General features: G+C 40.8%; 1 protein-coding gene across 1 annotated transcript in view; it reads right to left on the bottom strand.

The window, feature by feature from the left end:
• Nucleotides 1–1402: 1402 nt before the first annotated feature.
• Nucleotides 1403–13512, bottom strand: part of LOC311242931 (homeobox protein CHOX-CAD-like) — a gene marked incomplete at both ends in the record, with an annotated part of 32817 nt that continues 20707 nt past the window's right edge. The window contains 2 exons of the mRNA XM_084331995.1: nt 1403–1600; nt 9020–9168. Coding sequence (XP_084188121.1) covers nt 1403–1600; nt 9020–9168 — 347 coding nt within the window. The remainder of the gene's footprint in view (nt 1601–9019; nt 9169–13512) is intronic.

Genomic DNA, 13512 nt, shown 5'->3' with positions numbered 1-13512 from the left:
AAGTTTATAAAATTCCCACGCAAAATGAGTGTTTCACAAAGGTTTTTGTAATGTGTGTACCGGTAAAGATTCAGCGTGATTATCCAAAATGGCCGTCACTTCCATTCATTCAGATGCGCGAGTCAAAACAAAGAGCTTGTTCTCTTCTCCTGCCCCTTTCTCCTTGCAATCAGTGCTAGTCTGGGATCGCTTTCGGAGCAGACGCTCCTTGGCTACAAAGGTGGTCAATCATTTTCGCCATCAGCGGTGACTGGTCAGTTCAGGACCATTTACAACCAGACGTGGTCACTCGTCGGAACGGCTTGTCAAATGACGCTTGCCGGATATTTCGTCTTGTAACTCGAAACCCGAAGCACGCAATAGGTTGAGTGTGGTGACGGCCGAAAGGCGGCAAATTCAACTTCATTGGTTGATCGGCGAAAAATGTAGCCCGGAGCCGGCAGACGAGCGCAAAGTGCCGCGACGTGCGCGCGAGTGCCAATTGCCAATTATATGGCAATTAGGCCTTAAGTCTTCAAGATATCTTGTTCTCAGTTTGGCCTGATGGTGGAGCTAGAGGTCACCAAAGGTCATCAATAGGTGCCTTTCTGGGGCGCCCGAATGGCGCACCACATACTGCGTAAAAAATAGATGCCTTCCTCTAGGTAAGTATTTTGTGACTGTAAATGGTCAGGAGATAATAATTTGAATATTTTGATGGTGGTGCTAGAGGAAAGGTCATGGGGTCACTGAAATCAACAGGTTTATTCCTCTTAGAATCATGATTGTGCACAGCAAATTGCATGGCAATACGGACAGTATTTGTCGGGATATGTTGCAGAAAGAAATATTGGCTTGTTGGTGGGTCAGAAAAACTCAATGGGGTTCTTCCTCATGGGGTCATGAATGTGCACATGACATTTCATGTCAATCCGGCCATTACTTTTCAAGATATGCTGAGAAAAGATACACACACACACACCACACACACACACACACACACACACACACACACACACACACACACACACACACACACACACACACACACACAATTGATCAAACAGAAGAAAGGAATATCACAGTCCTCTGTTTGCAGTTACAAAACAAATTTATAAAATAATATAGAACACATGAAATAAGGAACATAGTGTCTTTTCTGAATATATGTTGGTCTCTGATCCATGCTATAGTGGTTCTAGTATCAATATCTGGTGCTGGTATTGATTTGTATTAATACCCTGTGAGTGGCAAATGCCTGTCAGAGATGATAGATAGTGCAGCAAGGGACATTCTGCAGACATGGTGCTCATTAATCAGAGAGGAAGTGCATCCAGTTAGCATTGACAATGATGCAAAACATTGAGAGGTTGCATACAGGTTGTGTACTCCAGTGCTATATACAGTCTTCCACCCTTAGTCCTTAGTATTCCTCTTTGACAGCCATTGATATCTCATCCGGTAACAGGTCACTGCTGGGGATGATTGTCAAAGGCCCGTCAGTAGGCCCAGCAATCACCAGTGGGGTGGGTGTGGTTGTGGAGGCCTGCTGGGAAAGCTGCAGCTTCCTCCTGTTTACCTTCCTTTCTTTGGCACGCCTGTTCTGGAACCATATCTTCACCTAGACCACAGGAATACACACACACACCAGGAAATGTCATGATTTGGTAAATGGTGCATTTATATCTCGATTTTTATCCAAACGCTTTACAATTTGTTCCTCACATTTTACCCATTCACTCACACATTCACCCACCGACGGCGGAGGCAACTATGCAAGGTGGCAACCTGCTCATCGGGAGCAGTTAGGGGTTAAGTGTCTTGCTCAAGGACACTTTGACATGCTGCCCGGGAGGAGCGGGAATCGAACTCAGAACCTCCGGATTACCAGACGACTGCTCTACCTCCTGAGCCACTGCTGCCCCTTTACAGCATCTACAAAATAGGAGTGGGTCATAGCTGTACTAATAAGGTGCTACACAGTACTATATAATGTAGTCCCTTTCACACCTTCATTTCCTGTCAGGATTGGGGGGGGTGTAGGACACACGCAGACACACAAAAATCTTAAAGTTACCCCAGAGGGGTAACCACTGTAATTGCAGAGTGATGAGATAGGGCGGGGGGGAACACAAGAACACTTTATATATACAAATAAAAGCTATAGAAAACAGAAAAACACCAGGATAAAAGAAATGGGGAAAACCCCTAAAATAACCACCACTGCCTAGCAGTTGAAAACAAACAAGAAACCAAAAGCACTATAGACAAAGAAAACCCTAGAAATATGTATACTCATGTTTACTGAGGAAAAACATGAAATGAACAAGCATCGAAACACAGGAAACCAAGCCTACTTAAAGGCACTGCACACCTGACACCAATCAGGTGGCAAACAAGCCCGCATTGACCATTGACAGCTCACCATAGAAAACCAAAATATATTAAAAGCACACAGGAAACACTCATGCGCTCGTGCTCTTAGTTCACAAAATGCGGGGCTCCTGTCGATTCCTAGGTTAAAAAAGAAATCCGCTGACCACAGAGCCTTTGCCTACCTCGCTCCCTACCTGTGGAATAAATTGCCCGCCGTCGTCTGGGGCGCCTGCTCTGTCGAAGTTTTTAAATCTTCGCTTAAGACCCATCTTTTCTCTCTCTTTCAGCCTACCCTGATCTCACCTGGTAGGGATGGGGTGGCCAACCAGTCAGAGACTAAGAGCCACAAAAATTACTGTGGTACCACAAAGAGCCACACCATATACCAGCGTTTCTCAACCTTTTTTTTCAGTCACGGCACCCTTCATGTGTTTATAGGTCTCACCCTCTGGCCTCTGAAGTTGCTAATGTCTTTTTTATTTGGGCCTCACAGGGTTAAAAGTACCCTGTGAGACCCACGGTTGCAAAATTACAAAATCACTTTTAGCCATTTAAAAAAAGAATGTTTATTTATTTAAAAAATGTTAAAGGGGAACTATTTTACTATTTCTTTCACTATTTGGGCACTTTTACACAATTCCTGTGAGTCTATGGAACACCTAGGTTTTTTTTTCAAAAAAAAAAAATGCATTGTTTTGTATTTCTAATCAAGTACTCAAAAACCGCATTTTTCTACCTCAAGATCTTAAGCCGTTTTGAGGCTGGGCTCCAACCACTGTGTGGCCTGGTGCCAACTGCCACATCAACTGCAACATTATTATGCAGCTGAGAAATTTCTGACATCACAGATATGCACATTTTCAGATGACTCAGTTCAGTGAGGGTGAATATTGTGAGAGGAGAATTGGAAGAATGTGCCAATATGAGAATTAGAGACATAGATCCTATTAATATAAGTCCACATAGCTAAGAAACAATGGTAAACACTGAAAAAGGCCATTTATAAGATAGTTCCCCTTTAAGCACATGTATAGTCAATTGGTCCTGTTGTTCAGCCTCACAATGCTATTTGATAGTAAATGTGTTTATATGTCCCACCCTCTGGCCTCTGAAGTTGCTAATGTCTTTTTAATTTGGGCCTCACAGGGTTAACCTCTTAAGCCCGAGATATACAGTAAAAGTGTATATTTTCAGCATTACGTTTGTTTACCAATTATTTTAACTGTTATTAGTGAAATATAAGATTATAGAAATCTCAGGGCATTGAGTCGGAAACCGGCGCATATTGACAGGAGGAAGTGGCACATCCAAAAGTGAGTATAGTCTTTTGAAGGAAGAGACTCAGGGCTTTCAAATTTAGAAAAACGACCCTACCCAGCTCACACCAGCCCCTGTCAATCATCTGACTTCTGGATTTACTTTTTTATTTCTCTTATTTTTTGGGATTATCTCCCACAAACCTGAACGTTATTGCCATGAAACAGAACGCAGTTAGTTTCTCTACCTTTATGTGAACGTCTTGCAAAAAACGGTGTTGCAATATGATGAAACATTTTGGAGAAATTTACATTATAAAAAAGATGGCAGAATTCAGTACTGTATCTACAAAACCTTCTGTTTAATCATCTTCCCTTTATTCATTTGCTTAGATTTTTCAGGTCTGGTCAATTTTAGCATGGTGTTATTCACAGTCAAAGATAAAACATTTTTTTAAATAGAATTGATATTCTCCTTTGGTTCATTACAATTTACTCAAGCCTAGTAACAGACACTATTTCTGACACTGATCCATATAATGTCCCTAGATTCAGATACCAAGAACATGCAAATGGACCATTTCAAAAAATCTTAAATGTGTATTCTATGTCCTTATGGAATGAGTGACATAAAAGAAAAAAAGTTAAAAAAGAAAAAGTAAAAAAAAAAAAAAAAAGTTAAAAAAAAAATGTATGGATGGAAGAGCCGCACATTGACGGGCAAAGAGCCGCATGCGGCTCGCGAGCCGCGGGTTGGCCACCCCTGGGATAGACCCTTAGTTTAAAGGGGAACTCCACTTTTTTTGGAAATTAGCTTATTTAACATCTTCCCTGGAGTTAGACAAGAAGATGCATACCTTTTTTGTCTCTGTGCGTGCATTTTAGCTTTGGGAATAGACGCTCCGTTAGCATAGCTTAGCTTCATCACTGGAAGTGAGGCAGGACAGTAGCCTTACAGTGCCTTACAGTGTATTGCAAGGTCTGACATTGACCAAACTTGATATGCATGACCTTGGTGGGCTCTAGGTCAACTCCTGAAAAGGGGGTCAATGTCAGACTTTGCAATCAAAAATTAGGGGGCTATTACCCTTGCCATAATTTCAGAGCGCCCCCTAACTTTTGATTGCAAGGTCTGACATTGACCCCCTTTTCAGGAGTTGACCTAGAGCCCACCAAGGTCATGCATATCAAGTTTGGTCAATGTCAGACCTTGCAATACACTGTAAGGCACTGTAAGGCTACTGTCCTGCCTCACTTCCAGTGATGAAGCTAAGCTATGCTAACGGAGCGTCTATTCCCAAAGCTAAAATGCACGCACAGAGACAAAAAAGGTATGCATCTTCTTGTCTAACTCCAGGGAAGATGTTAAATAAGCTAATTTCCAAAAAAAGTGGAGTTCCCCTTTAATCTGGTTAGTTTAGGATGTTTGTTTATTTCCTGCAGACATGAGAGATTCTCTAACCCCGGTCTCTGTCTCTCTGAGTGGATGTATCGAGTGATACTTCAACTGGAGCCGAGCGGTTCTCCTGCCCCCTGGGGAATATGACTCTGATACTTTGAGCTCCGACCCTTGACTTTTAGCCTTTATCTTATTTTCATACCAGTGCTTGTTTTCCTATGCTTTTTTGTTGTTCTTAGCTCTATTTATTTAAAAATGTTAAATGTTCTTATGTACCTTAGATACTATTGCTACCATGTAAGTATGTATATGTGTTTCATTACATGTATATGCTAGGTTTTAGTGGGTCATTCCTTATCTTCATTGGGGAAAGTCTGGGAGTGTTGCATAATTGGATTTTATGGTGGTTATTGTGATGTTTCTTCTTGACTTGTACAGCCCATGGGGGCAATACCATGTGATCGCGGGCTATACAAATAAATTAGATTTGAACCAAACCCACATAGACCGTGATCCATCACAATTTCCTATGCAAAAGTGTCAAACTACCATTTCTTTAAACCACCAAAAAGCTATGAGACAGCATTTTGTATGGTGTGAAGACAAGTGTGTGAAGACAAGTCTTCTTGACACTAAACAGATCTGCTTTGCAACGAAAGTACTGTATAAACCAACAAAAGCAGAAGTGTGTGACTTTGCGTGACAAAGGGTTCGGTTACATGCCAGAGAATGGCTGGCTCTGAGTGAAATGGGCTCATGAGCCTGTGTTTGAACGGTATCTCTTGTATTGGAACCCAAGAGATGGAAAACCTTAGGCAATTAGACTCCTAGACTCTATTTACCATTCAGCCATTAGATTTATCACCGGTGATAGTTATGGTACTCACCATTGTATCCTATATAATAAGGTTGGGTGGGCCTCTCTGACAGAGACGTAAGTTGCATAGGAATCTTTTTATTTATAAAGCCATAATTAGAGATTGTCCAAATTTAATTAATTCTTTATTGGAATGGACCACTGGACCCTGTCGTACAGTACATGATCCAGTTTTTGGCATTCACTTAGAGTGCCTAGAGTTTGTACTGAACTTGGTAGATCTGCTTTTGGCTTTTCTGCCCCTACATCATGGAATACCCTGCAGGAAACACTGAAACTAGACACTAGTGTCTATGGGTCGGTTTAGAAACATATAGTCACAATACATAGACACTCACCACTATAAGCTTTGTTAAAACTACAGTAAAAAGACCACTATATAAAAAAACACCAACTATATTAAAACTACAGTACTTAAAGCATGATATATTAAAATCCATGTGGCGCAGTATGTGTATATAAATAATAAATAATAGTAGTACAGGTGATATATGTCCATCAGGTGGAAGGGGGAGTCTATTTTAAGTAGTCCAAAGTCCTTGGGGGGGGGGGGGGGCAGTCCGGCCTCCACCAGACCTAGGTGTTCAGCAGTCTGATGGAGGTTGGCACGAAGCTAACTAAGCCCCTTTTGTTTAATGATGAAGCTCTGTATCGACAGCCTGAGGGCATTAGTTTGTAATGGGTGTGAACATTTGTTTAATTACTCAGTGTATTATCAAGTATAAATAAAGATTGAATGAATTAATGAATTGATTCCACATGTCTGAGTCCAAACTCAATTCAGCACATCATGAATCACAATATACTGTACAATCCACACTACCAATAACTGTATACAGCAACATGCAATAGGCTACTTGAAAAAAAATACAAATCCATTTTTGTGTTGTTTGCTTGCTTAATTGTCTCATTACTCATGTTGCAATACGTGTATATATACACATATAGATAAATATAAAAATATTTATTTAAACTAATTCTATGTTCTGGTCAGTATTTTTTCAAAGTCTGCTATATCAAATCCGAAGCTATTTTGGATACAGAAGAAGACTTTCCCCACCAAACCATTTCCAGTATACTGAAACAGCCAGCTACATTGCATAATGTAGCAGAGAATACGGTTACAATGTGTGATTGCTACTGTACAGTATATGCTACTGTATGATTTGCAATGATTTGCATCTCTCTTTTGACTGTTTGACATCTCACTTGTTTCTGTATCTTAAATTATCCTTCCTGTCAGGCCCGGACTGGCCATCAGGAGCACCGGGAGTTTTCCCGGTGGCCTGGCCTGCACAGATTTAAAAAAAAAAAATTATATAAAAAAAAAAGAAATATTTTTTTTATTATTATTATTATTATTATTATTATTATTATTTTTTTTTTGCCAGGCGATTGTTTCTAGTTGTGGCGGCGGCGCGGCGCGATAGTTAGATAACCTAGATGGGTGGGGAACAACCAGGATTTCACTGTCTGCCACACAGTTGGAGATCTGACTCTCTCTCTCACGGGCCGGCGGATCACACACACACAATGGAGCCGTGCTGCCGCTTGTGATTGGTGGAGGCGGGACCAGGCGATACAACTGATTGACAGCGGAGGCGGCGAATGGAATGGCAGACGGCACTCAGATGCAGAATAACAGCCAGGCAATGAGCCAGGTAGTGAGGGACTCGGCCCTCGGGAGAGATACAGTAGAGCGAAAGTCAATTAACGTTGATGTCAAGATGGACAGTGGAAGAAAGAGAAAGGGTGGAGGAGAGAGGGATAAAACAAAGAAAAAGAAAGGCCCTTACAGGAGAGAGTGGTTAACTGTATTATAATAGTAAATAGAAAAATATGTTGTGCTCTTGCTTTTTTCTTTTTGAAGGTGGAGAGAGTAGCATTGCTAGTGCCACAACAGTTTTATTTGAGGTCCATAACAGTACATTGTACTAAGCAATTGTTGGCTCATTAGTTTGTGATTCACATGCACTAAAATTCACCAGAATGCAGGAAATTAAGTCTTTGTAACAAAAAATGTCCTGGTGGGGGAACCCCAGACCCCCCGCTTAAAAAGTGGCCTGACTGGGGCTATATTTCGCGCTATATCTCCCGGTATGAATTATTTCCCCAGTCCGGCCCTAAGTTCCTGTCTTTCTGCCCATTTCTCACTTGTCTCTCTGTCGCTCTCTGCTGCCAGTCTCTCTATCTCTTTATCTCTACCTTTACCAGCCCTTCTCTCTCAGTCTCTCCCTTTTCCTGATTCCCTCTCAGTGTTGCAGTGTGGACCGTGTGGGAGATCTATACCACTTTGAGGCTGGCAAGGGTATCTTGGATTAATTAATTACTTATCAATTAACAGGAACATCTATAAAAGGCTCTTCCTGTCAACTAACTACAGTAGGTAGCCATTTTATGCTGCATATGTTCTCGTTGGTTTTAGAGAAGTGATACCAATGTGGCCAGAATTATTATGAAATGGTAACTGAAAGCAACCAGTTTCAAAGAGCAACCACTGATTTGGTTATTTGCATGTCTTTTTTCTTGTAGTATACATTGTGGGTTAGCATTTAAAGACATTGTACAATATGATTGTGCAATATGGGTGTGGAGTGTTTTAAAAAGTTTTTTAAAACTAGAGTTTGATTGATTGATTGAAAACGTTATTAACAGATTGCAGAATGGGTACAATACAGTACGGCTCAATACAAAACAAACTGCTAAGAGGATGCAGACTAGAAAAAGACTTTCGTATTGTTTACATCGGGGTCCCCCATTTTCAATTCATCATGCCATTTATGACATACACGACAAACAGATATACAGATATATATACAGTGCTTCTGTAGTTTGAGTATTTATGCCTATGGTACCAGTTTCTATACGTCTTATCAGTCTCTATACTTCTTACCAGTCTCTATACTTCATATCAGTCTCTATACTACTTATCAGTGTCTATACTTCTTACCAGTCTCTATGTACTACTTACCAGTCTCTATACTTACCAGTTTCTATACTACTTACCAGTCTCTATACTTCATATCAGTCTCTATACTACTTACCACTCACCATCTATACTACTTGTCTGTCTCTCACCCGTCTCTGCCTCTCAGCCAGTATGTGTCTCTCTATTCTATGTCTGTCTCTCACCTGTCTCTCTGAGAGGCAGAGTGTCAGGGCCAGATCGGCCTTCCTCTTGATGGTGATGTAGCGGTTGTACAGGAACTCCCCCTCCAGGTCCATACGCTGCTGGTCACTGTACACCACCCTGTACTTGTCTTTGGTGCGCGTCTTCCCTCCTGCATCACAGATGTCCGAGTGAGTGAATGTATCTCAGAATCAGAATGAAATGTCTTTATTGCCAAGAAAGCTGGCTCATACAAGGAAATTGTCTTGGTCATTTGGTGCATCAACATTTTTTTTTTTTTTTTTTTGTGTATCAACACTAACAGACAATTAAAGTAGAATAAAATAAAGTGGAATATATAAACTAAATTAGAATGACAATGCAATATAATAGAATATAGGGATGTACAATTGTGCAGGATTGTGGCAGTAGGGTATAATAGCTACACTAAATTAGAATACAAATACAGTGCAATTGTGCAGTATTGTTCAAACAAATATGAACAGTGTCATGTTCAGATGCTCATAGTTTTGAGTATATGTGCAAATATATAGTCCAACAAGGGTGTGTTAATGCAACACATTGTGACAGACGCTTATGTAGGTATAGTGTCTATGGGGAGAGGAGATGAGAGACGGTCAGTGGGGTCCCTTGTTGATGAGTCTATGTCTATGATTCTATGATTGTCTATGACACTATATTGTCCTGATAGTACAGCTATGTTCCTTAGGTTCCTTCCAATTTCATTAATTCATTCAATTCAATTCAATCTTTATTTAATCTTGAAGGATCGTTGAGAGCAAGCTCTCATTTACAATGTGTGTTGAGAAATACAACATAATGAATACCAAAAAAATACAAAAGAAGAAAACAATATAGAAACAGAAAGTAAATCAATTAAACATTTAAAATAATTAAAAACAACTGCAGACTGTGGTGAAGTGGTTTGCTATTAACGATTCAAACTGACCAATCTATACGAACAAATGAGTGCTAAAGTGCATTGCAAAACATTCCATGTTTCTGGGGCACATAAACTACAGTAAAAGCAGATTTTCCTAATTCAGTGCAAACTCTAGGAACCTTAAGCGTAAGCCAATCAACAGAGCGAGTGTGATAAGGTCCAGAGCTCCAGTCCAGCAATGAAATGATGTAGGGTGGGAGATCATTAATAATGGCTTTATACAGAAACAGATACCAATGCAAGTAAGATGATAAGATAAGATGATCCTTGGGGGGGCATTACAGCAATATGCATGATGATAGAAAAAGGGGAGATGCAGACTTTTCAAAAATTAAAAGATAGATTCGGACTGGAGAGAAGAGATCACTTTAGATATTTACAGATTAGCCTGTTAAGCCGTAAGGTCCCCCAATTGGGGGACCCTGCTTTTCTTTATCATAAATCGATCAATAGAGACCGTATTAGATCCCCAATTATCATATCATGGGGTATCATTGGAAAGCCACACTCATTGGCTACAACCCTGTCCAAAATCTTTCGAGATCGCAAAATGATTGACGGAGCTAGAGCCCCCGGAGGTCGGGGGTGGTAATGTGTACTTTGGCGCACGCCTCACATATCGGCATGTAACTTAAGAACCGCTGAACGGATTTTGTCACCTGAAAGGGCAATTGACAGGCAACAAATATGGCTTTAATTCAATCTATATATTGTATTAAAAGAAATGCACACCCGAGCCGCTAGAGGTCGGCAAAGTGGCGCGTCGCGAATCGTCCTCATGAGGGCCCACATGTGGGCCCTTGGATGTTGAGTTATGTTTTTTTAAGAATTTTTCAAGAGTAAAGACCATAACCCTATCAAAACAGCAGTCAAAGTGTATATTTTTATTTTTACCGATGTTTTGTAAGATTGACCGAAAATAAGAATTTATCGGAAGAATGCTAATTATATCTCTTTTATCATAAAACCGCGAGGAAATGACTACATCCAGATTTAACTCTGCCATTGGAAAGAGGGGCCTTTTCCCTATCCATAGATGTATGATTTGGCCATAATAAGGTCAAGGTCAAGTTCAAGGTCAAATATGAATTCATAATTAAAATCGATTATCATTTATTACTGTATCTACAAATCCTTCTGTTTAATCATCTTCCCTTTATTCATTTCCTTAGATCTTTTGTACACTTGATCTCAAGAAGGTAGTGAATGAGGCGGCCGGGTAGCGCAGCGGACTAAGCGTCTGCCTACCACCGCAGAGACAGTGGGATCGAATCCAGCTGCCGCGGTACCTCCGACTTGGTCGGTTGTCCATACTGACACAATTGGCAGTGTCAGCGGGTGGGAAGCCGGTGGGGTTGGTCCTGATAGTCTTCAACCCTCCCTAGACCGGCAAGTGGGGGGCAAATGCGCGCAACAACCAGGAAGGGAGGGAAGGGAATTGGCACAACGACTCAAATTGGGATGGGAGAAAAATACAGAAAAAGAGGGAGAAAAAGTAGATAAAAATAAATAAATAAAAAGAGACGGTGGTGAATGAGCTCAGTGAGCCAAATCAAAAGAACCTCAATGTTTTCATGGTGTTATTCACCGGCACAGATGCAAAAATAAATCATAATTTATATTCTCCTTTTTTTCATTACAATTTACTCAAGCCTAGTAACATACACACTATTTCTGACACTGGAAATACATACCCACAGGTCCATAGATGTTCCTAGATACCAAGAACATGCAAATTGACCTTGTAGAAGTGGAGCAATCTTCCATTTACTTAGGCATGTACCTTTAAGCGAAATTTCTGAAAATAGGGCTACAGCTTAACAGGTTAGAGACTACTACAACAAAGAAATAAAAATAGATAGGAACAATGAACAGAATGGAATAATTAAGATAATGGTTAAGGCATGAAGGGGGGAAGGGGAGGATTATATCGGTGCTCTATCAGGCCCTTATGGATAGTAAGGACATTACAACCAAAATCAAATACATAAAAGAAAAATGGGATTGAGATAACGGATGAGGAATGGTATAATGTATGTAAGGTACAGCACTCAACCACGGGTTCAATTAAGGATATGGAGGGAGTTTGGATGGAAAAACACTATCAGATTCTTTATAACACCAGAGATGAAGGGGAAGTATGCATTAACACAGAAAACATGCTGGAGAATGTGTGGGCAAGAAGGGGCAAACCACACACACATCTTCTGGAAATGCCAAACATTTTAAAACTATTGGGAAGGAATAGGAGAGACAATAAAGGAAATAATATGATACAAAGTGCCTTTGACAGGCTTGGTACTATATCTAGGGAACCTGACACAGGAGTGTATACAGGGGGAAGACAAATATCTGATGAAGATACTATTAGTAGCAAGTAAAAAAGCAATAACCAGACTATGGTACAAGGAGGATCCACCGACAAGGGAACAATGGCTAGGAATAGTAGAGGAGATACAAGAAATGGAGAGACTTGGTTACAGGAGGAAAAGTTTGGGTCAAAGTGGAAAAAATGGGAAGAATATAAGGGGAGAGGCAACGACACCACAGAAGAGTGAATAAGAAGGAGGAAAAGAAAATTAAATGTATATGGAATGTAAATACAAAAGAGGGTCAATGTACCCATGTCACTGTATTGTTTTTATGTTTGTTTTTGTATGATTTCAATTATATGTTTGTTATATGTTTGTAAGTGAAAAACTGCAAATAAAAATGTAAGTACAAAAGCTGCGCAGCCTCCTGCCTGAAGGGAGGGGGGTAAACAGTCCGTGGTAAATGTCAGAGATGTCTGGTAAGCTGCATCCGATGTGCAGACCTCACCACCCTCTGTAGCTCCTCGTCTGAGTCGTTAGAGTGAGGGTTGACTCCTGGTTAGTGACTCTGAGGCTCAAAATGCAGTAGAATTGACCATTTGACCCCATATATTTTCAATGGGAAAGGGCGTGAGGTCTGTGGTGGATATCAGAGCTCATCCCCTCCCCTCCCCTCCCCTCCCCATTGTCCCCTATCCTGTGCCCCCCCCCACCCACTTGACCCATCAAATGGAGCTCCCCCTCCCGTTCTCACTATAAAGGGCTCCTCCCGACACCATTCAGTCTTCTCTTCCTAGGTAATTTCAGCTGATAACCTGGGCGAAAGCCACTCAACCATGTATCTAACTATCTTGTATATAATTTATCTATCTGGCTAATAAATCGTATTAACCAGACTCAGTTGACTCAGTACGTTATTCATGATATTCACTATATCCTACAGGTCCAATGTGGTTAAGGTTAGCGTTAAGTATAGGGTTGGGTGGGGTGGGTACATGAAATGCCATGTTTTTAGGGAGTCCCCATTTTCAATTTCAATGCAAGTCCAAATAATTGCTCACAGAGGCTAGATATCCTAACAAAAATTGCCAATATAGTGTCCACATATTAGAGTGGAGGAGTGGACTGGGCCTGGACGTCTTTATCCACTTATCAGCGTTCATTCATGCTGGTACAGTAGGACAGGAAAAAAAGCAATAACACCCACCTCATTTCCCTCACTTTTATCTAGGGATGTCCG

This window comes from Notolepis coatsorum (genome assembly GCF_963971535.1).
Source record: "Notolepis coatsorum genome assembly, chromosome: 16".
Taxonomy (NCBI): Eukaryota; Metazoa; Chordata; class Actinopteri; order Aulopiformes; family Paralepididae; genus Notolepis; species Notolepis coatsorum.
Note: the sequence above shows the minus strand (reverse complement) of the source record. Positions and strands in the feature narration are given on the sequence as shown.